The following is a 27,258-nucleotide window of genomic DNA, read 5'->3' as shown; positions in this document are numbered from 1 at the left end:
GCTCGCCACTATTCGAATCACACGGTCGTCAAGGACTTCCCCCGCCGGAAAGTGTGGAAAATCTTGGTGCGCGCGTGAGTGTGTGCCTTTCGAAAGGGAAAAGCGAAATTCTCCGTCCAAACAACTACAAAAAAAAGTAAAAAGTAAAAAAAAAACACACAAGTTCCGAAGTTCCGTAGTCCCTGCAAGGCCCACAAGCCGCAAACCGAATCATTAATAAAGAAAAGCCCTGCCGTCGACAATATTGTTTCGCGGTCCCTGCATGTTGACACGGCTTAAATGGGGCATTAAGTGTTCGGTGTTCGGTGCTCGATGCATGGTGTCCGGTGTTCGATGCTCAGTGCTCATACATGCAATTGCCGCTAATCACAAGTGCAAAAATCCCACACGATTATACCTCGGTGTGACCAACTGGGCGTCAGAAATAAAAAAGGATTAAGCTCCGGATCCACATCAGTCGAAAGAACCGAGTCGACAGGCGTAAAGCTGATTGCCCGGTGATATAAGTAAGCATTTAATGTGTTTTGTTGGCTCTGACCGATTTCAACACCCGCTTGAACCCGTCACACGGATTCGCACCCATTTCAAACTCTCGACCGGAACTAAATAAATAATTGTGCTTGGGTCCCCCCGTCTCACGTCCCATCCACATTTATATGGTTTTTTCTGGTCCTTTTTTTTATGGTGTCACATTGCGTAACTGAGTGAACTTGCGAGGGTGGACTGACACTAATTGCAATGTGTGAGAATAAGGACCCTCTTTCCAGGGGGGGCGCCAAGAAGTAGGCAGTAAAAAAGTAATGTAAACTCTGAAGAGCAAATGAACAGCCAAAAAACTTGGGGCAAAGAGGAAACTAGAATAAAGTGCTCAGACTATCAGAAACCTATGTTAAGTATTACGTATAATACCCAAAGGTAATCTTATATTAGCTGTATTATCGTATAATGCATGTACTAGTTTGTTAGAATATAAATATTAGTGAAAAAAGATAAGTAAGGGTAGAAAATTGACTCGATCTTAAAAAGCATAAGCTGTTAATAAGAGTTATTTATATTTTTAATGGCCTGCTGTAAAATTTAATTGTTTTTTAACATGCTTTAATATAGTATTATTTGTATAGTGATCCAAGACGATTAAGGGTAGACAATTGCCTCGACCTTAAAAATAGGCTGTTAATAAGAGTTATTTATATTTTAAATGGCCTGCTGTGAAATTTATTTGTTTTTTAACATGCTTTTATATAGCATTATTTGTATACCAAAGTTGCTGATTCTAGAAGGCCTTTTCAAATAAAAATCCCAAACAAGCCTTATTTATGGGCACCGTTAAAAAGTTAGTCCCCATATTTTAGAGTTAGCGCTGGTGTCATTTTGGGTTTGCAAGACTTTAGCAATGTCTTAAATATATATATTTCTCTACTGAGGTGAATTTTAGAATACAAATCAATATATTACAATTTTCTTACAGGGCTGTCGTTTACCTAACGTATTTAGTTGGGTTCGGCTTTAATTTTTCATGCTGCCTTCATGAATTTAATATTTAAATTGAACTAGCCAGTTCCAACGATTCAAGGTTTGGTAGAAAAGGGATTTTCTAGTGCACACTTAATGGGGTCACCAAATTACCTATATTTCAAGGAACGACATATACCCTGGTTCTCCAAGAGTACCCCATCATCCCAATAGAGAAGAATAAAGCAGAAAATGCAAATCTCTCGTTGCGCTTGGGCGACTCTAAATGGGCTGGCCCGACACTTAGCACCACCCCACCACCCAAACAACCTTCGGCCAGTGAACCACCCAACCCCACCCAAATCCACCCAACCCAACCCACCGACCCACTCAGTGCACGCCAACGCCTCGACACGACAGTCTACGTTGATTGAATGCCTAAGTGCTCGGGCAAGAGCAACAAAGGAGGCTCAAAGTGAAACTAAAAGTTGGCCCCCTTGGTATGGGCCACAGTTTCCCTTTTAGCCCGGTTTTTATGCCTGAGCCCCTGATTAGGGGTCTTGGGGCAAATATGCATAGATTAGGCACGCTTTTAGCGCTCGATTGCCGGGCACTCGGCTTTGGCTTGATGTTTCAATTAGGGGCATAAAACTGTAAAAAAATAAATGTCGGTAGCCAAGGAGCTACCCATCCAGATCCTGGACTGACCCAGATAGCCGGCTCAGATGTCGTTCCAAGTCAGATTTTCGCCAGCTCTGGGGAAAATATCATTTTAATAACCGAAATGACAGCCATAAATCAATGATTATTGCCCATTTTCTGGGCCGGGGATTGTCGTCTGTCGTTTTCGTTGCCTTCGTCATTCGGAGGAGGGACTTTAAAACGAGGGACCCGGACTGTCGTCGAGATACTTTCATGGAGATAAAAGTCCCCGTTGTCCCTGGGTGTTGTCGCTGAGCCCGGCTTCTGTCACTTGGCACCGTAAATTTACGCCACATAATATTGAAAATTCCCATCAGACAACCGCACGGTGTTGAGTTAAACTCGTAAAACGTAATTGAGGTTGTATTTCATGTTAAATGGCTGGGCTGCCCAGTGGCGCAGTCTGTGGTGTTCTGTGGATCAGGCGACTGGATATGTGAGATGGTCATTATGGGGTTATTTACTAGGCACACGTTGCATGCAGTGGAGCATCCTTAAAAGCTTTCGTCCTGTGGCGGGAGTGGGGAATCCCCAGTGTGGTTGGATCTGCAGGTGCTTAGTTGAAAACACAACCATTCCATTTCCAAAAAAAAATCTGGAGTATTAAAATAAATTATTCCTACTGCTAAAAAGTCTGAAATTGCTGAATGGAAATATGACCACAACTGAGTACGCATTTTATCTGCCTTTTTTTTCCTTAAATCAAGTTAGATCTTAGCACATTTGATGCTTTAAATTACATCTGTACAAAAAATTATTTAAATTCCATTGTTACAATGTACACAATTTCATAATTGGCATACCAACACAATTGAATCTGATTTGCATTTTCCATTTGTTGATTTAAATTCTTGAATATTTATCTGAATAGTTTGACATTGCCATCGAAAAAAAAGCAGAAATACTTGCAATTCGATTTAAATTTCACTTTCATTAAAATGTAACACTTCATTTAGTAACGAGAAATCATTGGCTGTTTGGAATATATTGAGTTTCGGCATAAGCAAGAGGTTTAAAACAAATAATAAATCAATTGTTTAAAGTTTATAATTCCCTACATATAGAAAGCATGGACACAAATTAATATTCTAGTTTAATTTGCTAATATGAATTTAAGAAAGGAAGTTAACTTCGGCAAGTCAAAGTTTAGGTTCCTCTGAAGCTATTTAATTTCATGAATTTTTTTTTATATTGAAGCGAAACAAAAAACAAGGAAGAACGCTATAGTCGAGTACCTCGACTATCAGATACCCGTTACTCAGCTAAATGGAGATATGCAAGCAGCAAAGCGAGATTAAAATGCGCCACCTACCGGCGGTATACAGATTTAAGCGTTATGGGCGTTAGAGTGGGTGTGGCAAATTTTTTTTTGGATCAATCGATAGGTATTGACGAGACCAATACATTTCAGTTAAAATTTTTTATCTAGCATGAAAATTGTAGGCGTCACAGGTTTTCGCGGTTTGTGGGCGTAAAAGTGGGCGTGGCAAACTTTTTTTTGGGTCAATCGATAGGTATTGATAAGAACAATACATTTCAGTTAAAATTTTTACTCTAGCACTAAAACTGTAGGAGCCACAGTTTTGGGCGGTTTGTGGGCGTTAGAGTGGGCGTGGCACTGTACTGAAACAAACTTGCGCTGCGTAAGAAGCTCAGGAATCTGCTCGCCAAATCTCAATAGCCTAGCTCTCATAGTTTCCGAGATCTCAGCGTTCATCCGGACAGACAGACGGACAGACGGACAGACGGACATGGCTAGATCGACTCGGCTAGTGATCCTGATCAAGAATATATATACTTTGTGGGGTCGGAAACGCTTCCTTCTGCCTGTTACATACTTTCCGACGAATCTAGTATACCCTTTTACTCTACGAGTAACGGGTATAAATATTCTGATACGACATTGACATTTACTTTATTATAAAGAATTAACATCGTACAAAATGAGGAATAGACCGGTGATATACAAAACCTTATATTCTTCGGCTTAAAAAATAGTAAATTTGTAAATTTTTGTTTGATTTAACTTACAAATCGACCTACAAAATGGGGTATGTTTTAAAATGAATTGCATAACCTTTAAATTTTGATAAAAGTTTTCTCAGAGCAGTTTTTTTCTACTTACATTCCAACTTGTTTTTTGGTATACTTTACGCAAGTGTATAAAAAGCTTGTAATTACATTACTGGTATTTGATTAACAAAAAGTGAATCTGATTTGCATTTTACTTCTGTAAAACCTTGCATACTTATTAAAAATAAAACAGGAAAATTAATAGCAAGTAGATACAATTTCCTTTTAATAAAGTGTATCACTTCACTTAATTAAGAGAAACAAAAAACAAATTAAATGAGTTCGACTTTGACGTGAATAAAAACCATCTACAATTTGTGAAGTTAAATCCCTAATGGTCATTTTGGAAGTGAAAGATCAATTATATGCCCAGCTTATGGGGACAATAATTACGAAAGTAATTTTGAAACTGTTGGTAATTAGGAAGGCCCCACATTAAGTGGAAACTGTCATCAGGCGAAATCGCACAAATTGTGAATTTAATGGCTAGGCCAGGCCAGGCTCTAATGCCAAATCGACCCAATTCGGCCGCAAAACATGAATGTCTTTCATTAGAGGTCCCGGGTATTTTGGATAAATATATATTTACTACACATGTTCGGCTGGGAATCGTTAGCCCAGTGGAGCGCAGCGACAAAATGAAACAAAATGGAACAAATCGAGTCGGCCTTTTCCCCGTAGTCCCCGTAGTTCCCTTTCTCTAATCTAAATTAATTGCCAGCACAAATTAGCCAGTCCGGCGAACATTTTGGACATTAGGCCCGGGACTCGTGGGGCAGGACACACCAAGGGGGGCAGTGCAATCCCCAATTGTTGGCACAACATTCGCCAAACAATTCGACATTTAACATACAACAATACGCAGGTAATGCCAGGTAAACATGGCAAACTGTCGCTCGTTACTTTTAATCAGTTATCAAAATTTATGGGCAACAATTTGTCCGGTCAGCGCGAAAATTTCGCATTGTGTTGTGTTCATTCGCGAACTGGAGTCCATTTTCAAATATTTACGCCAATTTAATGAGGTTCGGGCCTGGCGGCGCGGATGTTTATCGCCCCCTCAAATTAAACAGGACGACGCCCATGCACTCAAACAATATTATTTGCTGAAAAAATAAGAATTTTTCTTTTCGGTTGCTATTTGTATATAGTTAAATATTTTAACTTAAAGTAAATACAAAAATAATAATAATGCAAGCTAGTTAAAAATTAATGCATGCATAAGTATGTATGTATTTAAATAATATGATTAATTAATAATTTTAATTTTAATAATTTATTACGATCATATTCTTTAATTTTAAATGAATTGACCTACTTTTTATAACGTTCATGTACTCCTAAAAGTTAAAATTAATCAATAATACTTACTTGTTAAAAAATAAGTTTGTACTACCAGTTCCCTGGTCCTAGTATAATTTTCCAAAATTTACCAAAGATTACTGATATCACTAGAGCCCTATAAAGTTTGGTTTAGTGTGGCTGGTCATTTAAAGTTAATGAGGATGGCCACAGGGATGACAATGAATGCAATTTGATATTTTGTTTGGGGGCTTACAAAACTATTCCCATTTTGTGAACAGTCACCGCCGAGGGCGAAACTAAATTTGAGTTTCAGTTTTCCGAAATTTGGCCACTCGTATTACTCGAATGCGAAATGTGTTTTTGTTTTTGTTAGCCAAAATAGATTCCATCGGAGTTTTAATAGCCAAGGAGATGGATATCCTGCCGCATTCGGTTGTTTATCATCAGTTGGCTAGAAGAAGGGGGGAAATGCCAGTTTGGTTGCTACTCGGAAAAGCCCCGCGGCTGTTTTCCCAGCCCAAGCAACAACAAATGGGATTGGGAGATGGAAAATCTAGGGGTGGATGGGGAGTGGGAGAGATATAAGGGTGGGGGCCTAAACCACGGCAGGGCATAGGATAGGGTCGGGGGTTCGGGAACCGAGGAACTGGAAACGCTAAGCAAACAGAGAGATGGAGAAGGAGCAATCGGTGGAAATAAAATATTAACTCAGCCCCGACTCTCCAGCTCACGATTCAATTAGAAGCGAAAGCCATTTTATAATTGAAACGAGACGAGAGGAGCCTAAGGCCCCAATTCCCCCCGCCTCCCAGGCGAAAGCCTTTTCAATCTAGGCCGAACTCAGGGGGGCGGAAAATAATACACATCGATAAATATTAGCTGGGGGAAAATGATGCAGGCAGCGGCAAAGATTATTATTCATTACGGATCCGACTTCTTCCTCGGCTATTCCCCCGAGTAATTGAAAAGTTTTTCCCTTCCTCATCTTAGGGAATTTTGCCTTCAGATCCAGAAACAACGGCAAATGCTCAATTTGTCACCGACCAAGGAAGCAGGGGCGGTTTGGATTTGAAGGCGTGGCAGACTGACAGATGATGCGAGTGACTAAGCAGAAAATGCTTGAAGGAAATATACTCTCCCCCAGTTCCGTGATTATGATTGAGTTGATGTAGTTAATATGCTATCGACAAAGATGACGATTTCAGTTAGGGGTTGGGTGTAACTCCGCTTTAGGAAGTGCAACCAGCTCCATGCTTGTCTGCTGCTCCATTAAAATCAGTTACAGGGAGTTACCCCTCCAGAAAAACACACAGCCAAAGACACACATTTTCCCTCGTTTATTTGTCTTTTGAATTATTAATGCACTCGCTGAATGACTTCGAAAGCCCAAGGATTCCAGTTCTCCCTCTGCAGATGCGACTGCTTGTGCTCCTTTTCATCAGGATAAAGGTGATGATGATGGGGCCGAAGTGGAAGGTGGCTGGATGTGCTGATGATCTGGTCCTTAATCAAGTGACTCACTGCGATTCCCGCAGGCGCTCTTTTGGGCGCAGATAAGTTTAATTAAAAAGACCGCAACATTCTTTGGCTTAACTCGGGAATTGCTTCCCGTCCGCTGGAAAACTATCTTGCGTTGGCGAAACTTTAAAATTCCAAAACTGTTTCAATGCAAAAAAGAGAAATCGGAAAATAAAGGCAGCAAACTTTTCTGATTTCGATTTTTATTGCGGCCAGAAAATGGGGAAAACCAAAAGGAAGAGATAAGTTGGGAATGGAAATGAAGCAGTTCTGGTTGCTTCTTGGCAATAATTTTATTTTGGGAGCACTCGACTGTCCCGGTTACATTGCCAAAACCACCATCCCCAACCAATCACCCACCGCCTCTTGCACTTTGACCTACCTTCCCCTGCAGTTGGCATTCCTTTCGGGTTACCTGCACACGCAACCACCAAGGATAAGGGGGCAATGGATAAGAGGTAGGGGGAAGGAGCAGCTGAATAAACACGTAGACCAAACAACAATGAGCCAAGAGGGGTAAGCCACCTCAACCACTTGAACCACAAACATTTCGAAAGCCAAAAGTTGTTCCCTTTTCCCAGTTCATAATTTATGCCAAACAAACACATAAATATTACCTCAAATTTATTAAAGCACCAGCCATTTCCAACCACCGACTCATATGCGAAGAAAGTAAGTGGGGATGGATCTCTTTTGGATCCCCTAAGCTGTTAATCATTTTGCAACTTTCTAATTACTTTTGCAGGGAACAAACTTTTTATTTTGCTTCTGAACCACACGTAACCACATATACAGACCCAAAATCCGTAATCCAAAATCTTCTAACTGAGGAAATCCCCTCCTTATAAACGCATTTCCTTTTGTCAACTTCTGTTTTCTTTTCTGCATTCTGATTTGCACTAAACTAAATCACTTTCTATTCACCAGGAACCGAACTTTAACGAGAAAGAAATTGGAGGAGAGTTGGGTAGATGGAGAAAGGAGAAAGGAATATGCAGTGACCAGCAGCAGAAAAGTGGACAAAGTGACAGGCGATAGCCGCAAAACAACACAGGAAAAGTGGAAGGCAGGACCAGTTGACAGGAGCTCAGCCAATAAAAGCCAACCAAACTCAGTCCGGGCCAAATTTGGACACACTGATGCAAAAGGGCAGCGGAGGAGGCCAACAGCAACCGCAGCAAAACAAAACTGGAAAAGTTGGTCTAAAGGGCTGCGAAAGGGGCCAAAGAGGAGCAGCCAGCGGAAGCCGAGGCTGAAAAGTTCCCAAATTTGGTAGACAGACCTCTTTCAGGCCACCCCATCCCATCTCAGTTCCCACTTCCTACCGGAACAGTTAGCAGCAGTTGGAATTTGATTTTAAAGCTGGGATCTGTTCTGAGTCCTCTGTTTGTGGCACCAGCAACTGACAACCATCACCCAAAGCAGGGGCAACTGGCAGCCGAATTAAAATCCGCACCAGGGAAACTTCACCCGGAAAACTCCACTCCCCCCTCCCTTCAAGGATACGCATCAATGGAGACACATTGAGATTGGCTGTCAAAGGGAGGATCCGGAAAAGGGAAGTGGAGCTGTGGAAATGCTCGCCACTTGCGGCGACACATGCTCTGACAACTTATTGACTCCTCGCAGCACCCACTAAACAAAACCCACTCCACCATGGGACTCCTCCCGCCGCCCATCCCGATCCTGCTCTTCTGCCTGGCGATATCCACATCGGTCAGCGGCTATCTGAACATTTTCATCAGCCACCACGAGGTGATGAAACTGATGGGTAAGTCCAGTTGCAGTTCCGGAATAGCTCCTAATCCATTAATGAAACCTCGATGGGGAAGTGACACACCCACTCCAACCCAGATCTATGATTAATAGTTGGAGGCCAAAGTGCGACGGGACAAATTCATTGATCCCTGAACACGAAAACACAAACAGTTCCCGAGGTTGGCGACCATGTCACAGTCATTAATAGTTCCGAAATTATAGTTGACCATTAAGGAAAGGTTGGTTGATGGAGGGGAGGTGGAAAATAGGTGAATACTTATCCAGGCGAAGCAAAACAAATCGCACACAAATCGATTTCCGCCGGGCCTAAACCATCCGCCTCCACCTTGCTGACAGCTGCAAGTAGCTTTTCCGTTTTCCACTTTCCTCGAACATTTCCTTGGCACCCTCCTTCAACCCATGTTCTCCTTGTTTGTTTTCTTGTTTTTCCGTTTGTTGCTCCACGCGAATCCTTGTTATTGATGGCGCCGGCTCCAGATCGAGCCAAGGCCAAGTTCCCCAGCCCCAAGAACTCCTCCTGGTGGGAGCTACACGGATTTCATAGACGTGCCAAGGCGGAATGGCCTCGTGCTTGTCGTTTGGCTCGCGATTTCCCTGCTCCTCAGGTTGATTAATGGAGCTCAGAAATACAGGATGGGAAACTCCGATGGGGAGGCATGGAAAACTGGCCTAGTTCGTGCTACTCCATCAATCGCCGCTTAGCTGGTCACAGCGTTTTCCGGCACTTAGCTGTAATTGGAGCATAAATGCTTCCATCTCATTATGCAGGTTCTCCACTTCGTTTCCTGGTTGCCAAATCAGGGCACTTCAATTAGCTGATGGCGTAAATATAATCCACAGTCGGATGGGAATGGATACTAGATTGATGGATGAATAAGCTGCGCTGCATCCAATTATTCTCATCCATCTGCTACCATCCATCTCTCAAGGCATTCAAATGCATTCCGGATCACTGGGGCAAGTGGGCTCCTTCCTGGCAATTGCACTTTATAAGCAACCATCACCATCACTTCCCACTCTCTGAACTATTTACCCCGCATGCAAATCGGATTTCATTAGCGACATTTCAAAAGATGTTTCCACTTTGTTTGTTGCTCCTCGCCATTTCCTTTGCTCCACCAGAGGGGATTCCTTTTGAGCTTTATCCCAGAACTCCTCCATCCATTTCTAAAAGCTCGTTATGTTTCTAACGACCAGTTAACACCCCTGGTATATTTCCCCCCTATTTGCGATGGTTGCCACCCTCTGAGTTGTTTCGATTTGAAAATTAACAAGCAGCATGAAATCAAACAAACTGACCCTCATCCTCCTGGTTTTTCTCACACCCTCGATGAAAAATTCCTGTGCATGATTTTCCCCTAGACTTCCACCTCATTTCCCTTTCATCCTCCGCTGCTTTTCCGTCTCCATGGGAGTTTCTTCATGCGGAAGATCCGTCACGGATGCATGAACTAGTTCCGTTTCCATGGGATTCTCTTGATGCATTTCCCCACATGGAAATATAGACTTTCTTCCTATAGTTTGTTGTGCACTTTTCGGCTCTTTTGATGACTTTCTCTGTGCAGAAAAGTAAACAAAGTTCAGATCTGTCTTCCCATTTCGTCTGTAGTGTCAAAGCCGAATCCTTGAACTTTGGCCTTCCATAATCCTGAACACCCCCTCCCTTGTTTCCTTCGATGAAGTGTCGACAGCATTAAAATTAAATATTTTCTGCGCTTTTGTTGGAGATTTTCCGCCTCTGAGTTCAATTTGGATGTGTTGTCCCAGCAACGAACCATTTTCCCCGTTGCCACCGACTCCGTCACCCTCCCCCCCCCTTTCTGAAACCCCCCTTCCGTTGAAGACTTTCCTGTTCAAGGGTGCGTAAAAATGCAATTTCAACAAGTTTCGCTTTGATGTGCACACTTTTTCTTTGCCACCCGATCCCTGGTCCCGCCCTTCGGACCTGCTTCCATCTGCCCCACCCCAGGGTGGACCACAACCTTCGGCGGGTGAGCTCAGAAATTTCCCTGCAAATGAAAAGTTAATGCAAAAGAAAATTATTTTTAATGAATAGAAAACAGTCGAAAAATCCCCACATTAGTATGCTTCCCCCAGGAGATGTTCCGTCTTCAAGGGTGGTTCGGCATCTGGAATCCATCTTAATTGACCAGAAATTGGGGGAGCAGTAGAGGGGAGGAAATCAGAAACTGTGCCAATTGAACGAGCACTTCTCATCTCTGATTCATTGGACAATTAGCAGGAAGCCCTTAATCAGCGACAAGGTGAAGGTGCACTCCCCTGGGATCCTGAGATCGGAAGAGGAGGATTACGAGAAGTGCAGTGCACCTCCCCTACTAATGACACTAATTATCCTCGTAATCTTTTATGCAAATAGTGTCTCCTCTTTGTTGGCAATGTGAGAGCTGCAAAACCTACACGGCACTGAGATTCACCTCAGCCGTTTTCTGCCAGTCTTCCGCTTTCATCCCACTTTCTGCTCCATCCCTGGAATCATATATGCCCCCCTTTTCCCCTATATAAGAATATGAGTTGCGGTCGCAGAGTCACGTGTGTGTGGCGGAGTCATTCAGACAATCGCAATTGCAGGAATTATAATTACGACCAGGGAGGAAGGCAAGTTGAGGTGGTATTACCATGGAAGAAGGGGTCTTAGAGGAAGAGAGCTGAGAAGAAAGGGGGGCCTCCATAAGCGCGGCGAAACTTTCGCAGGCAAAGTTGGCGGCACCGTGATATGAAAGACGAGCAAAGTTTGAGACTGAAAGGGGATTCCACGAGATATCCCATCCAGGAGCAAGATGAACTTATACAGGGGGTGAGAATGCCAATTGATGCTGCTTAAAGTGCAGTTCAGGATGGTTCTCCCCAGTGAAGCCAATCGAGGTGACAGGAATTACAAGGGTTACGGGAATCGAGAGATTGAGCATTTCTGACATCCTGAAATCAGGACTGAATTAATTGCGGCAGTCACTTATTCAAATACCTTCCACTTCCCTGGAACTTCCCTTGGAATGGCTGACAAAAAAAGGTAAAGGACTAAAAGGCACAGGATGACATAGGAACATTGTCCTTTTTCCGTGCTTTTGCATATTTGATGGGAAGCACTTTGGGGTTATGTTTGTGTTTTCCCACTAGCTCAAAGAAATTTCGTGTAGCAGCAGGTAGTTGAGGAACCAGAAAAGTTGGAGGAAAGTGGTGCACTTGGCCCAGTCTGAAACCCAGGCTAAAAACGCGACGGGGAGCAAAGCAATTTGGGACTCAAAAACAAACCAGAAATGAAAATGAGAGAGTGGAAAACGCATAGAAAACTGAACTGGCGTGGAAAACAGTCTGAAGATGGAGATGAAGCTGAGACCTGGATGAAAGCTAACAAAAATGCTTTTTCTTGTTCTGTAATTGGATTTAAAATTGTTTTAAGCAGCTAGCGAGCGCTTTGTTCTATCCTAAATGCAGGGGCTTTCCTCTTTTCCTTCCAATCACCCCCATTTCGGTCCGCCGGAAGCGGAATTGCTACATTCAACATCCGGCGGAGTCTGAGGAAGAACAAGCAGCAGCAGCTCGAACTTGAAGCGGGTAAACATCCAGGACACCACTCCGCTCCCACTCCTTTTGGCTCTGGTGAATAGCGAACTTAGCCTGATCCCGTGGAGTAAATAATGCACCCCCATAAGAGGTGGGCGAGGAATAGAAGTAGGAAGAGCCACAATAAAAGCGGATGAAGAAATTTAATTTCACGTCGTTTTAACTCAACCAGCTCGTCTTTCAATGCCAGCGGGTGGGGAGTTCGGATGGAAAGTGAGAAAGATCAGGATACTCCAGGACTTTTGAACGCTCCAATACGGTTCTATCCGATGAGGAAGCAGTCGCAGTTGACACCTTTTAATATCCCCACCCGAATCCCTTCTCCCAGAAGACCTTATCCTAGTCCTAGAGGAGAACTCGAGACACTCCCTGCATTCTCGCCTGCTGGTGACGGATTCGATTTCGATTATTATTGTGTCTTGGGTTTTGTTTACCCACCAGCATTGTCACCTCGGCTTTCCCTTTTCCCTTCCTGCCTCCTCCACTGAGAAAATCAATTTCCTCTTAATGGCAGAGAGAAGCGCTCGAGGGGAGTGTAAACAGAAAATGCACAAAGTTTGCTTAGCAGGGGGAAACCCAGGGCTCTAATGGAGTGGGTGTGGCCCGGCAAATTGCGGGGAAACTTTCGCTTTACGTCTGCAGTGCATCCGCACCTACACTCACCTACTAACTGCACATCCTGTTGGTTCTTCCATCCCCGCAGGACTCGAGGCGGACCTGTTCTATGTGCACGAGGGAGCCATCAACACATACGCGATGCACTTCACCGTCCCAGTGCCTGCGGATGTCCATGAGCTGGAGTTCTCCTGGCAGAGTCTCATCGCCTACCCGGTGAGTTTGGTGACTCCCGCCATCCCCAAACCGTCTATGATTAACCACTCCGCCTTCTTGCAGCTGCCGTATGCCATCAGTATCGAGTACAACACCGACCAGGAGGCACTGGGCACGCCCACGCTGAGTATTCCGCACAAGGGTCTGGTGCCGCAGGAGATCGAGTCCTTCCTGGTCTACCTGCCCTGCACCGGAAATGCCAGCCTGCAGATGCCCGTCAATGTCAACATGGTGGTGCGAGCTCCACCCCGTTTCAACGACACCCGGCTCCACTTCAAACGCAACAAGATCTGCGCTAAAGGTGGGTTCCATCACCCACACCCACACCCACTTAACCATCACTCATCGGAATTTCGTTTTGTAGGCATCTCACCCGAGCCCAATCAATCGCCAGCACCCGCCCATGCCCCCTCGCAAGGACCCGCCCTCCTCAGTGCCGCCGCCTGTGCCCTGGGTTTGGTTTTGGCCGTGGGCCTGGTGGCCAGCATGATGTATGTTAGGGCGCGCAAACAGCTCCGCCAGGACTCGCTACAGTGGGTTAACCGCCACCCTATTGCCTTTAAACCATTAACACTCCCTTTCCCCAACCCTGTTTTTAGCACCAGTTTCACCACCGCAGCTTATGGCAGCCACCAGAACGTGTTCATCCGACTGGATCCCCTGGGAAGACCCCCGAGTGCCACGGGATCCTATGCCACCATAGCCAGCCTCAACAAATACCCTGCGGAGAGCAAGAAGTCGTGCAGCATATTCGACCGTAAGTTCATTACCCACACACAGGTCTGTTTTGATGACCTCTAACCCGGGAAATCCCACAATCAATCCACAGGTTTCAGGAGCTCACCCACTCCCACGCCCTACGCCACTGCCCTGCTGCCCATGAACCTCGAACAGGCCGCAGAGACGATTTACTCGAAGCCCGAGTCGATCTGTCCCTCGAGGATATCCTACTACGCCTCCTCGCAACTGACCCAGGTGAGTGCTGAGATTCCACTATCTAGTCCACTATCGGCTATCCCTTGGGCTTGATTGGATTTGAAATGGGGATTCCGACTGGGTCCACTGCGGAATCAAAGCCTTTGATATATTACGACACGTGGCGGGCGCAAATGGAAATGGAATGGCAATACCCTTGAAGCAGACTCTCCTTTCCCCGTTGCCACGACTACCCTCTAATTTGTGCCGAGTACCACTCGATTGCTCCCCAGGCGGAGGACCCTTCATCCAACCACCTTTCCTCGATGATAAAAATTAAATTCTAATTTATATTTACGAGCTGATAAAGCTCCCGTAGTGCGTTAAACTCGAAACAAGAGCCATTCATAAATATGCGGCTTTTGCCACCCGCTCGCCCCTCAAGGATGTCTAGATGTCTGGTGTCTGGTACTGATTTCGGAAGGGGAAACTTTCGTGTGGCGCTCACGTACCTCATGTGGCAGGTGGAAAGCATGGACTGGAAGGTGGAAAGTGGGCGAAGGTGAGGCGACACACAAACCCAGTGCCTCGAGAGGCAAATGATGTGAGTCCCTTGAGGAAGGGCTGGGATGTCCGCTTAGATAAGCGAAAGGTGCTCCAGTGAGGCAGACGCAGACAGTCTGCCCCTGTTTATCTTAGCTTTGTTTCCAATCCAGTGAATTTCAGGCAGTGCATGCCCTTTGGGCGAAAATTAGTAAACTTAATCCAAACTAACCACAGAATGTGCTGAAACCATTAAGGATCCTTTAAAAACATTGGGATTACTCCCCATCCACTTGGGGCTTGATGTCGCCTCTTTAAAAAAACTTGCCCCCTCTAGGGAGAACATTAGCATTTCTTTCGGGCCAAGTTAACTTCTTGGTGTTGTGGAAATCTCTGGCAAATTGGAATAAATTATTTAGCAGCCTCTTCAATTGTTGTCCTTGTAAACATTCCTGAGACCCAACTCTGGAATTTTTCTAGTCCTCCGCCACTCTGTCTAACATCATGATGTCTAGGCCATTTTCGTCACCAAAGTCTAACGCAATTTCCATCGACGCATAATTAAGTATTCAATTTCCACGGGGACTCGAGGGGATTTTTATGTGCTTGGCTTAAAGCAGTTCCTTTGGTCTGATCCTGTCTGTTTGCCCAGTGAATTCAGTTTGTTTAGACTTCAATTCCATCCTCATTATGAGAACAGCCTCCCATTGCAGATGAGATGGGAGGCAAGGGCTGCTCCTCCACTCACCCACTCGGTTATCGGGCCACACACAATGCCAAGAGTCATATCCATTTGGGTCCGCTCTATCTAGTGGAAGGATGCACGCATCGAAGCAGACGGCAGGGAATTAAATGAATTCCCCATCTCCCCCTAGTTTCGCCTCTATCCCAATCTCTCCTAGGATATACATAATTCCCCCATTTCCACCAAAATCGGAGTGGGTATTCTCTAGGATGCGAAGTGGGGATGGCGAAGGGGATGCGGTTGGAGTTTGAGAGTGCTTGCCATAATTATTGTTGTTCCGTTCTGTTCAGCTCCCCATCCAAAGGATCCTTTGCAACCCATCCCCAACCCACTCCTTCCTTCTGGCCATGTGTGAGCGTTAAGCGAAGTATGGCACATTTTGGGGGCACAAACAAGAGGCGAACGCACTCATTTAGTCAAACAATTATATCCAATTGCACACAGATACTCTACGCACCCACACACACACATCCGAAGTCTGGCTCTGTTCATTTGTGTGGAAATATCTCATTTGTGCGGGGATCCAACCCCTCTCCCCCCCTTTTGATTCTATTAAATCAGTCTATAAACGTCGACCAAATGGCTTTAATGTGCAGCGAAAGTTTAGCAAAAAGCAGTAACAGTAGAGGCCATAACAATGGGTTTGGAAGGGGGTTGGAAGGGGTTCTTTATGGAAGTAGTGGTACATAACAATAAAAACAGCAGCGAGCAGAAAGCAGGCTACAGCTGTTGAAACATGACACGGTGCTTGTTTAGAAACACTTGCAAAATATTATTGCAGCACCAACAACAAAAGCCAAATTCCTAGGGGGTGGGTCTAAGCAGGGACCACAGGGCGGATGCGCCATTTGCAGGAGATCCAACAACCATGGAAACAGACTCCAAGCAGGGGCATTAGTATATTGGATCAGCTGGAAAACGAGAGCAAACAGTGGAATCAGAGCAAAAAAGACCCAGTTAGGCTGTAACGGGTTAAGCAGAAGCCAAGAACATCGTGCCACGCATTTGAATGGCATCATTAGGGGGAAAGTTGTCGAAGTGTTTGGGCGTACTCGCAGTACCGAGGAAATTACGAGGCGAGCAGCGGGGAAAAGTTGGAAATTAATTTCCATGGAGCTGCGAGCATGTCCTCCTGTTTTATGGAGATTACTGGATCGACAAATGGCTGACTAACCTGAACAACAGCAGAAACAGGTGCTAATTAAAAATGTTGTTGGCGCCCCATTAAAGAAATTTGTAAATCAACCTGCTCAGCGGGGGAGCAAGTCAAGCTCCATGGGGGGAATCCTTTATAAAGGGGAGCTAGACTTCCTTGGAAGTAGGAAGTACTTCTCCCCAGTTGAAGTTGGCGACACGTACTCCCTTAATGGATTTACCACTGTTGTTGCTTTTGATTAAAAGACATTACTTACATTTGTGACAAATCTGAGGGGAAGATAACAAAAAGTTAGGCTAGTGAAAAGACAGTTAATGGGCTTGGTAGTATGTGACGACCCACCAGGTGTCGAATCCAAGGGGTTAAGCCGCCGAACAAAAGCCGTCGCCAAAGGTTGACAAATTACCCAACCGTCGGTCGATATTTTTTCAAGTCGCTCAACTCTCGGCCATCCGCTGGGGATTCCCCTTTGGTCCGGCAAACTGCGGCGGATGCGGATGTGGATGCGGATGCTTTTGTCTGGCATTACACTATATTGATTGCTTCCTGTCAGCCGCAGGAGAGACAAACGGAAGTGGCGGATGTTTCTTTTGTTCCGATTTTTCCTTTGTGATCCAAGGACCAAGGACTTTCTCCCACACACCCTCCTCTATTCCAGGCTCTAACCACACACTGCACTTCACTTTTTGCGTTGGTGGTGCAACATGGAAATCGTTTGGGCCAAAATTAGAGAACAAGATTTCTCCATTAAAATGTTTGTACTCAGCTTTAATTGACATTTGGTCCACTGCTCGTTTATGTGCCTTTCTTGGGGGAGCAACGAACTGGTCAAATGTGCCAGCCTGGCGATTCTGAATTAATTTCCATTTTACATTTTGCAAAGTCAACATACCGAGAAAATCAATGGAAATCAATGGAAATCCGTGTGGGACATATGTAAAGTGTGCAACCGCATTATTAAATGCTGAATCGAAAGGTGGGTAGTGAAAAGTTAAGAGGTTGGGGTGGTTGGGTGGTATGGAAAAGAGGCGGCCAGACAGGTGAGTGCCCTAAGGGGCGTGGCCAGGACACGCAATGGCTAATTGAAAGGCAATTATGCGTGATTAAGTGCGTGTAAGCGGCGACTTTGCTTAAGTATGCGCCACCTTTAATTAGAAACCGGTAAAACTCAGGCCAACCGCCAACCGCCATCTTCCCCTCTTCAATTATGCATTAAGCCAAAAGAACCTTTTTGGTTGCCCCGAAAACGCTTATTAAACGACGGGCCTAACGAGGTCGTCTCATCAAAATGCCATGCATCAAAGGAGGCCAGAGTGAGGTGGTTAAGGGGGCGGTGTTGGCCATGGCCAAATCGATCAGGCATAAATCAAACGAAATTCAAATTAGTCGGCCCCGGCAAATTAGAAGGCACACACAGTTTGTCCTGGCAGCTTTCGACATGCAAATGCCAAAATAATGAGAGTTCCAGTTAGTTGGTTCCAAAAAAAAAAAAAAGACCAAGGGAAAAGTCAGACAGAGAGGCTTTCCACTTTGATTAAAGGCTTTTTCAAATTGCAAAAGGGGAGGGATGGTAAAAGACCTGTTGTCAGGTAAATTGAAATATAATTGAGCCAACGGCGAGCAGGTCGCCCTGTCAGCTCCACCTGGCAGCCAGCTTTTCATCTGGTTCCACTTCACTGCCATGGCTTATTAGGACAAGGCGACAGGTCGTATGCGTGATGCGTTCAAAATGTTGTCATTGTCTGGCCAAAGTGAAATTCATTGTCAGCGGGGAAGGGCTGAATATTTTCAACAGCATCAGCAATTTGCATAGTTTCATTTTGTGTCAACAATTTTATGGCACAGTGGTTTATAAATACGGTTTAAGGAAGTTATTTATAACTATTAAATAACAATAGTGAACAAGGAAATCACAAAATAAATTTTAAACTTTTTTAAATATCTAAAAATTTGAGAGTTTAATGAGATAAGTAAACATAAAGTGGGGTAGGGAAAGAATATTATTTTTACCCCTAGCTTAAACTAAAAATTATATTATTTATTATAGTATTCAATAAAATTTAAAGAGAGTCCGGCTTATAAAAACAAAAAATTAATCAAAGTATATATCTTAATTTAAAATTAAAAGAACAATTAATATTTAACCCGACTATAACCAGAAAAGCTAGATTTGTTAAATAAAATATGTTTTTAAGGACCTACACATCTATAATTTTTCGATCTAATGAAATGATCTCATTATCCCAAGAAAGCAATGAAATATTATTAACCCAAATCTCAGAGTACTGTTTTGTTTTTGACTTAATTTAGTTTTGCAAAATATATTTTAACCAAAATCAGCTTTCACCTAAAGAGATTAATTATTTTTTAAGGTTAATTAAAAGTTGTGCTTTAGATTGAGTTAAAATTAATGAAATTATAACAGACTCCACTCTTCTGCTGCTTTTGTCGAGTGCCAAAAGAGAAGTTCTTGTGCCACCGAATTTTGTTAGAGGTTGCCCAACTCAAAAGTTGCAGCGGTGAGACTTCATTAAAATATTTACGCCCATCACCGCCCCACTGTGCGGTGTTGGAAAATTGTGTGAAAATGTTGTGTGTTGCGTTGCTTTTCCCTCGGTTGTTGCCAAAAAGTTGGCCTGCTGCAGTTTGGTTTTCCCGGCAAGTGACGTGCTGACGGGCGTCGTTCTGGCAAAATTGTCATCAAGCGTTTTTAATTACAAGCCGAGCGAGATTTGGGGGCCCCAAAAGGGGCGTGGCATGATGGCAGGGGGGGGGGGGAGTTGCGGTTGTTGTTTCTGCGGGCAGCCGTAGAGCTGCAAGTGACATAAGCAAATCAGACGCCTGTCAAGTCGTATATGTTTCGTTGTTTGTGCTTACGTCACTGGCAGGACAACCCCCAGGAAATACACCACCCCCACCCCCCCCCCATGTTGCCATTAGAAATGTCACAACAACCAAACAGCAGCAGCAGCAGCTGCAGTCCTGCCCTCAAATGAGAGCAACCTATTTCGTATCCTTGACGACCAGCTGAAAATTCTGTTTCAAAATTCAACTGCCTCCCCCCGAAAAAATTCCCAATAGCCATATCATGATCAAAAACTGGGCGGGGTCACCATCAATTGGCAGCTATTTTCGGTCTTCTTGGCCATTTCGAATTTCAAATGAAAAGCCAAGCAATAATGTCTCCTCGTTTGACATCCGCATTTAATATCGAAAGCTGAAAATGAACATTTCCATTTGCAATTCGAGCCGAGGGGTTTCGGTGCTTTTATAAAATCGTTTTCACCACCCCACCTTGTTTATTGGAAATGGAAATAAAAATTGGCCCAATCTCATTTTAATTTTACAGACATTTTCCGCATTTATTGGCCTGCTCACACAGAGAGGAAAAACTTCAAGTATATCTTCAATGACAATTGACTGCGATTGAAAGCAATAAAGTTAAGAGAGCAGAAGTCCATTGAAGTGCACAATTATTTTATTTGAAACTGAGTACAGGCATTTAACTATTTATGGAGCCACTTAAAGTGTTTTTTTTTTCGGAGTATTTATATATATTGGGAAATGGGTGAAAGAAGCTTAAAGGATTTTAAAAATATATGTTGCAAGATAACTGAAATCCTTTAAGGTAGTCGATATTTAAAATGTTTTTTTCTTTATTTGGGGATTTTAAATTGTTAGGGAGGATACATTTGAAATTGGTAAAAGTGGCTGAATTTTTATCTCATAATATTTCCTTTAAAAAACAATTTAATATCAAAAATCTAAAGCTTTTCCTAAAGGGATTTAAGAAAACTGTTTAAGTAATCGAGAAAGTTCTCCGCCTTGATAAACTAAAAATATATGGGAAACCATTATTTATCTTATAATATTTTCTTTAAAAAAAACAATTAAATACAAAACATCTAAATCTTTTCCTAAAGGGATTTAATAAGTAAGTTTTTAAGTAATCGAGAAAGTTCTCCCCCTTGATAAACTAAACATCCATAGAAAACCATTACACTAATTATAATCCTAATTACCTTATCTATCATCAGTCACTCTTTCTTTCTGTGCAGTAATTAACAATTAATAACTTCTCAAACGCCTACTTTTCAATGGTGTTTCCGCTGTTTAATGTTAAACCGATTAAATAAATTCTAATTACACTTGAAGGGGGCTCATTAAGGCAACCAGGCACATGTTCTGTCAGCGTTTCAGGACATCCCACAAGGGATGCGGATTGTAACAGGATCTGTAATATAAGCAGACAGGTTCAAGGTCTGGCAGACAATCGTTGTCGTCTCTGGATCCCCTTTTGCATGTGAATACTGTAGGATTTATGGCTCAGCCCGGAATACGCCCCACCAATCCAATACTTGGGGGGCTTGAGGGGGCCAGCTGAGGGGACAGCTTTGATGATGGAGTGCGATATTGTTGCGTTTTAATTGAATTTTCTTTGTGGCCCAGAAGCAGCAGCACCGCCAGCAGCAGGAGCACGACAAATACAATAAAGGACCAAACAGCAGGAATCGCAGGGAGTTGGGCAGTTGGGGATTCCCCCCCCCCCCCCCCCCCCGTTCAGGCAAAGTGGCAATGAAGGCAATAATGAAATGAAATTCACTAACAAAAGGCAGCCAACTATTGTTTTTATTGCCTTTTGTCGCTGTCGCTGTCGCCGTTTGCTGTTGCGAATGCGCTACAATTGTGTCGTTTGCCTTCCTCCTCCGGCGGTCATGTCCTTTTGTCCTTTTTTCACACAGGAGCCGCGTTGTCAGACAACCACCACACCAAATAATATAATTCCCGCATATTGCCAACGGCGGTGGTTTTTTAATAAAAACGTTATCCACCTGCTGCTGCTGCTGCTGCTCCTGATGGAGATTTAGTGTCCAGGGAAAAGCCACTTGGATGCGATCCATCCACTTGAACTCGGCCGCAGTTATGCAGATTTCCTAGGGAATTGTGCAGATTTTTCTTGTGTTTATTAGACCGATTTTCTGTCCATTTTTTTTTTTTTTTGGACCAACTGTTTCATGTTTTATGGGAATAAATGTGCTGCGTAGGCAGGAATTTAAGCGAGTGAGTTCTGTGGGGAAACGAATACAGAGTACAGAATACAGACTTGCTGTTTGCTCAAGACGAGTTCGCAATTTCCTACAGCTGAGCTCCAGAGAACTACGGAATATTCCACCCCCCCCCCAGGCGGCTGTGCAAACATAATGCTCGGCGAATTAAAGCTTTTTTGCCAGCCAATAAATTATTCATGCCGTAAGACAACCGAGCGAGGGGCAAAATTATAGCTAAAGATGCGAGGGGGGGGAGGGGAGATGACTTCGAGCGGAAACGGATCTCAATTCATTAAAATGAATGAACGGAGGAGCAGCGCAGCCGAGTGCATGACTAACGGTAAACGGATGCAAGCTGAAAGATGCAAATCCGGCAGCTGAAATTGCTGTTTCTGTTGCCAAAGTCGATGGGAAGTTGGCCCTTTTTGCGAAGGCTATGGCGAAGAGGGTCCTTAGTTGGCCCAAATTAGATGGGGTACGGAAATATGGAAATTTATACAGTTTCCTGCAACTCAAGTGTCCTGTGAGTGAGCAGTTTACTTGAGCGGAAACCCCTTTTCGAAGCACTGAAGGGTGGTAATCTTGATTGCAATATTGCCTCTAAATCACCAGCGGCGCTCACATCACCTATATGTACATTCGATACATATTAACAGGGAATGGTTAATAATTTGCTGCTGCTTGAATTCATTTTTAATTGGTTTCGTGTGTTAATTATAGCGAACCTAGATTTCGGAAATGTTATACTTAAGCTGGGCTTTATGTTTCAAGCGAATAGAGAATGGTCACTTAAATACATATTGATGCAGTTTGGTTGGCTTTAAACATGAGGAGGAATAATTAATGGTTGCACAGGTTGGGAAATTGAAAACGTTAGGTAATTAACAAACATCGAGAATAATATATTAAATTACAGGCTGTGGGAAATACGCTAATGTGATTTTACTATATTTTTGTTATTCTATAGATTTAGACAGGTAATTTAGGCTTAAATGTCCAAACCTAATAGAATAAATACCATTTAAATTGTAATATATAATTTGATATATTAAATTTTCTATTTGAACACAAATTCATTTATTTTTTTACTTTCAGGCCTGCAGTTTGTCAACGCCGAAGAGCATTCGAAGCAATGGCAATGGTCATTGCACTAGCGGAAGTGGCAGCCTGAGTCTTTTTGGGGGAATACCCACTGGCAGCACCATTACGATGGCCAGTCATGGGGACAAGGGAAACCAGAGGCTGCGACGCATCCCGAGTGTCCAGCCCGGTGCCCTCAGCTACGAGGAGCTGGTCAAAGAGGGCACCTTCGGCAGGATCTTCGCCGGCAAGCTGGGCGAGTCCTGCGAGGCACTGGTGAAGACCGTCATCGACGGCGCCTCGCTCACCCAGGTGGCCTGTCTGCTGCAGGACGCCTCGCTCCTGATCGGCGTCAGCCACCAGCACATCCTGGCCCCGCTCCTGGCCAACACGGAGCTGCCGGGTCCGCCGGAGATCGCCTATCCCTATCCGTCCAAGGGCAATCTCAAAATGTGAGTAACAACCAAAAATATCGATTAATAAAATCTAGGAAATATTATTGCTTTTCAACCAAGAACAGGTGTTGTAAAAGTGCCTAGACTGAAAAATATGTTGTTGCTTACAACACTCTTTATTGGTTTAAAAGCAAATTCGCTTTGATAGGTATAGCAGCCATGCCTTTATTTTGAATAACAGTCTTAAAGATCGTTAAGCTATTTTTCTTAACTTGTCGTGGTCTCTTCTAATTAAAGAAAAGAAACCAATACATTTAAAAAATATAATAATAAATTAAAGAACAAGTTTTTACATTTATTTGAATTTTATACATTTTAATGAAGGCGATTAACTATATAAAATGTAGTGTATTCCTGAAATGTCAGTAAAAATGCCAAAACTTTTTAAAATAATTATAAAAGTGTTTGATTTTTTACAATCCTTGAATTATTGAAACGTAGATTTAAATACAGTTTCCATATAAACCTAAAGTTTAATGCCGATTCCCCAAAGACTTTAGCGTTCAGAATTGGCCAAAGAACATTATATAAAATTCATAAGATACTTCAAGACCATTTTATTAATTTCTCCCCCTTATCAGATACTTGCAAAAGTCTCGGGAATCGAGCACGGCACTAAGTACCCGGCAGCTGGTGGAGTTTGGACTGCACATCACGAAGGGATTGGCCTATCTGCACTCCCTGGGAATCGTCCACAAGGACATTGCCACACGCAATTGCTAGTAAGTATACATATATTCATTCTCCCAGATTTTCCTCTTTCTAAAAGCTTTAAAATAACTATTACTATTACTTTATTAACCCTGCTTCACAGCCTTGACGAAGAGTCCTATGTTAAGATCTGCGATAGCGCCCTGTCGCGCGATCTCTTCCCAGACGATTACGACTGTTTGGGTGACAACGAAAATCGCCCCCTGAAGTGGCTATCGCTGGAATCGCTCCAGAAAAGGGTTTACGCCACCCAGGGGGATGTGTGGGCGTTGGGCGTGACCTACTGGGAGCTGGTCACACTGGCCCAGATGCCGCACGAGGAGGTGGACATATTCGAGCTTACCAATTACTTGGCTGCCGGCTTCCGGCTGGAGCAGCCGGTCAACTGCCCAGATGAATTGTGAGTACACCCCACCGTCGAAGAAATATTGCTGAAATTAAAAAATATATATCTTTCCCAACTTTCTACCCGAATAACCAACCCTTAGCTTTACCGTTATGAACTGCTGCTGGCACAGCGAGGCCAAACAGCGACCTACGCCCTCACAGTTGCTCTCGTATCTGCAGGACTTCCATGCGGATCTGGGCATGTACATCTAGAGGGTGAGACGAAGGACTGACGAAGGACGAGCGGTAACCAAGTGAAGTCGAGCGGAGCGAAGCCCAACATATAAATTAATTGAAACTTTTGCATTTTAAATGTGAGATTAAATGTGAATTTACCTGTTAGAGTTTGGCGCAAAACCAATTAGAATGAAAGCCAGCTAACTTCAGATACGTAAGCAACACGCCGATACACACACACACAAGTACACTGGGGTGGACCTCTACTAGTTGAATATAATACTTAAATAATAAAAAAAATATTCTAAGATAATGGAGACTGGGAGAAAGGGCTTAGGAAAGATCATGTAAAAAAGGGGGTACAGGCAAGGTCACACTGCGTATGAGAAATGCCTAAATTTAAACATCGAATAATCTAAGGCCACACTGCGTTTGTCTGATACAGTTTAGCACCAATGCACTGCCCTTTAAACATAAAGTCACTCTGAAAAGATAGTGTCAACCAAGGTCACACTGCGTATGAGTGATACTCAAGACCAACTCACTGCCCTCGAAAACCGATGCACTTCAAAAGTCAAATAGCAACTGAGGTTCACCCAGCAATAGAGCAGCTATCAATTTTCAACCCGCTGACACAAAATGGCCCCCAGGCGGCACGTGGGTTAAACGTTAGATAAAACTGACATTTAAGTAGTTAGCAATTGAATAACAAACACTCACAAGCAGCGAAACATACACACCTACAGACAAACATACACAAACCTTACATGATAAATGAATGTGAATTATTGATGTGCATATTTTATTGAATGTGTGTAGTGTGTAAGCAAAAAGGACGAAGGATTCAAGCGGGGGAGAGATGCGACAACAGGATGCGGAATCTTTTGTTCACGATTGTTGTCCTCGAGATTGTTACGAAAGCGATATATTTATTTACCTTGATTATTATTATTACTATTGCGTATGTCATAAGGGAGGAAGTTCAAAACAGAATCTGAATCAGGTGAAAAGGAGAAAGAGCAAATGTTAAACCGATGGCAAACAACCGATAAACATTATTCACACCCACTACCACAGAAACACAAGCACACTTGCAGGCGTAGGGCTCCCCTTTAACCCCCTGAAAGCCGGACACCCTTTAGTCCCTTTAACCCTTAACTTGCTCCTCGCTCGCATAGCGCTCTAATTCAGTTTTGGAGAACCTTGTCGCAATCGTTTCGTTGCTCAATTATTTCGATGTCAAAGGACGATGGCAGGACATGCCATAAAATATGCAATATGCAGCTGAGATTTCGCTCAGTGCATTTGCAGGTGTGTGTGCAACGCATTTGTCTCCGAGCCAAAATCCCCAGCTTAAGACATCCGTGCAGTTTGTTTATGCCCTTTAGTTGAATTAGCCAAGAGTTGTTTATGTTTGTGTCTCTCTGTTTCCATTTCCCCAGAGTTATGTATTAATTTGCATTTCCGTTAGCCAAGTCAGGCGGCAACTTAAAGTTGTCAAGCCCCCAAAAACCCCCAAACCCAAAAAACACTTGGAAAATATGCTGGAATGAGTGAAGGTGTGACAAGAAAACTTGGATGATGAGAATACTTATCTTCCTTTTTTAAATTTTACCAGAAACAGCTTCACCCATCCCAATATATTCTCTAACTAGTAAATAACTAAAGCATTGCCGTTACCACTTAAACGTAGTTTCAATGTTCTCTGTAATAATCAAACACAAATGAATCTGCAAAATAAAGAAAATAAAATAAAGTACAGTCACGCACCGAAACAACTAAGGATGAAATAGAAAATAGTTCCAAACCAACAGCTGCTTATTCGTCTAGCTACGTAAGCTGACTCCAGTATTGTTTATTCTTAAGCTTCGCACTCGACTATGGAAACGTTACTAAAGCAAATACTGAACTGCAAACTATCAAAGCTCTCTGCATTTAATAAATATTCCCCACTAAAAACAAAAAAAAATAAAAATAAATAAGGCTGCCAGGCAGCTCCCACACACACACACAAACACCCACACAAACACCTACAATTATCCTGTGGAGACAAGCAAATTTCAAATAGATTATAAAGCTAAGGAGACGCCGCTCTTCAATCAAAGGAGCAGCCCACTACTATAACTAACTGAATGTGTTTCATGTTTATATATGTGTACGTGAGTGTATGTCTATGACTAAACGTATATTTTGTCGTCAAATTGAAAACTAACTGTAAAGGCTATTAAGTGGAAAACAAAACCAATACCAGCAAACGTGCAAAGCCCGGAAGGAAAAGGCTAACACAAACACAAACACACACACAGACAGATACACAATCACACAGATACACACTCACACTTCCAGACACACCCCATAAACCACAAAGCAAAACAAATTGTCATTCACTCTACATATGTCTCACTCTTTAACTCTATATAGATGTATCTCTCTGTATCCTACTTTTAGATATACTCTAGCGTATGATTGTATGTGTATACACAGAAACTCGAAACTAATGCGTTTTTCGTCTAAAAAAAAAGAAAATGAATGAAGGAATATCTGCTAAGACACACACAAACACTCGAAACGCCCTCACACCTCTAACACCCCACCCCACCCCGTCTATCTATCCGAAAGCTATCATATGAATGGCAGTGGGCGTGGCACTAAGACAAAGCTAAGAACCAGAACCACAACTGAAAGCAGAAATTCAATTTTTGTGAAGAGCAACAGCCGAAAACGATAAAGAATAAGGCAAAAAAACAAAAAAAAACAAAGCAAATAAATTAAATGTTCCTTTTGAATCATAAACAAAAA

General features: G+C 43.2%; 1 protein-coding gene across 1 annotated transcript; it reads left to right on the top strand.

The window, feature by feature from the left end:
- Positions 1 to 27,258, top strand: Drl-2 (Derailed 2). Its single transcript, XM_036813436.3, has 11 exons — positions 1 to 506; positions 7,978 to 8,821; positions 13,115 to 13,242; positions 13,306 to 13,543; positions 13,607 to 13,775; positions 13,842 to 13,999; positions 14,072 to 14,217; positions 22,745 to 23,181; positions 23,766 to 23,906; positions 23,999 to 24,295; positions 24,384 to 27,258. Exons 2-11 carry the CDS (start codon positions 8,707 to 8,709, stop codon positions 24,493 to 24,495), a joined length of 1,941 nt encoding a protein of 646 aa, XP_036669331.3. The 5' UTR covers positions 1 to 506; positions 7,978 to 8,706; the 3' UTR covers positions 24,496 to 27,258.

The sequence above is a fragment of the Drosophila suzukii genome, chromosome 2R (genome assembly GCF_043229965.1).
Source record: "Drosophila suzukii chromosome 2R, CBGP_Dsuzu_IsoJpt1.0, whole genome shotgun sequence".
NCBI classification, from domain to species: Eukaryota; Metazoa; Arthropoda; class Insecta; order Diptera; family Drosophilidae; genus Drosophila; species Drosophila suzukii.
Note: the sequence above shows the minus strand (reverse complement) of the source record. Positions and strands in the feature narration are given on the sequence as shown.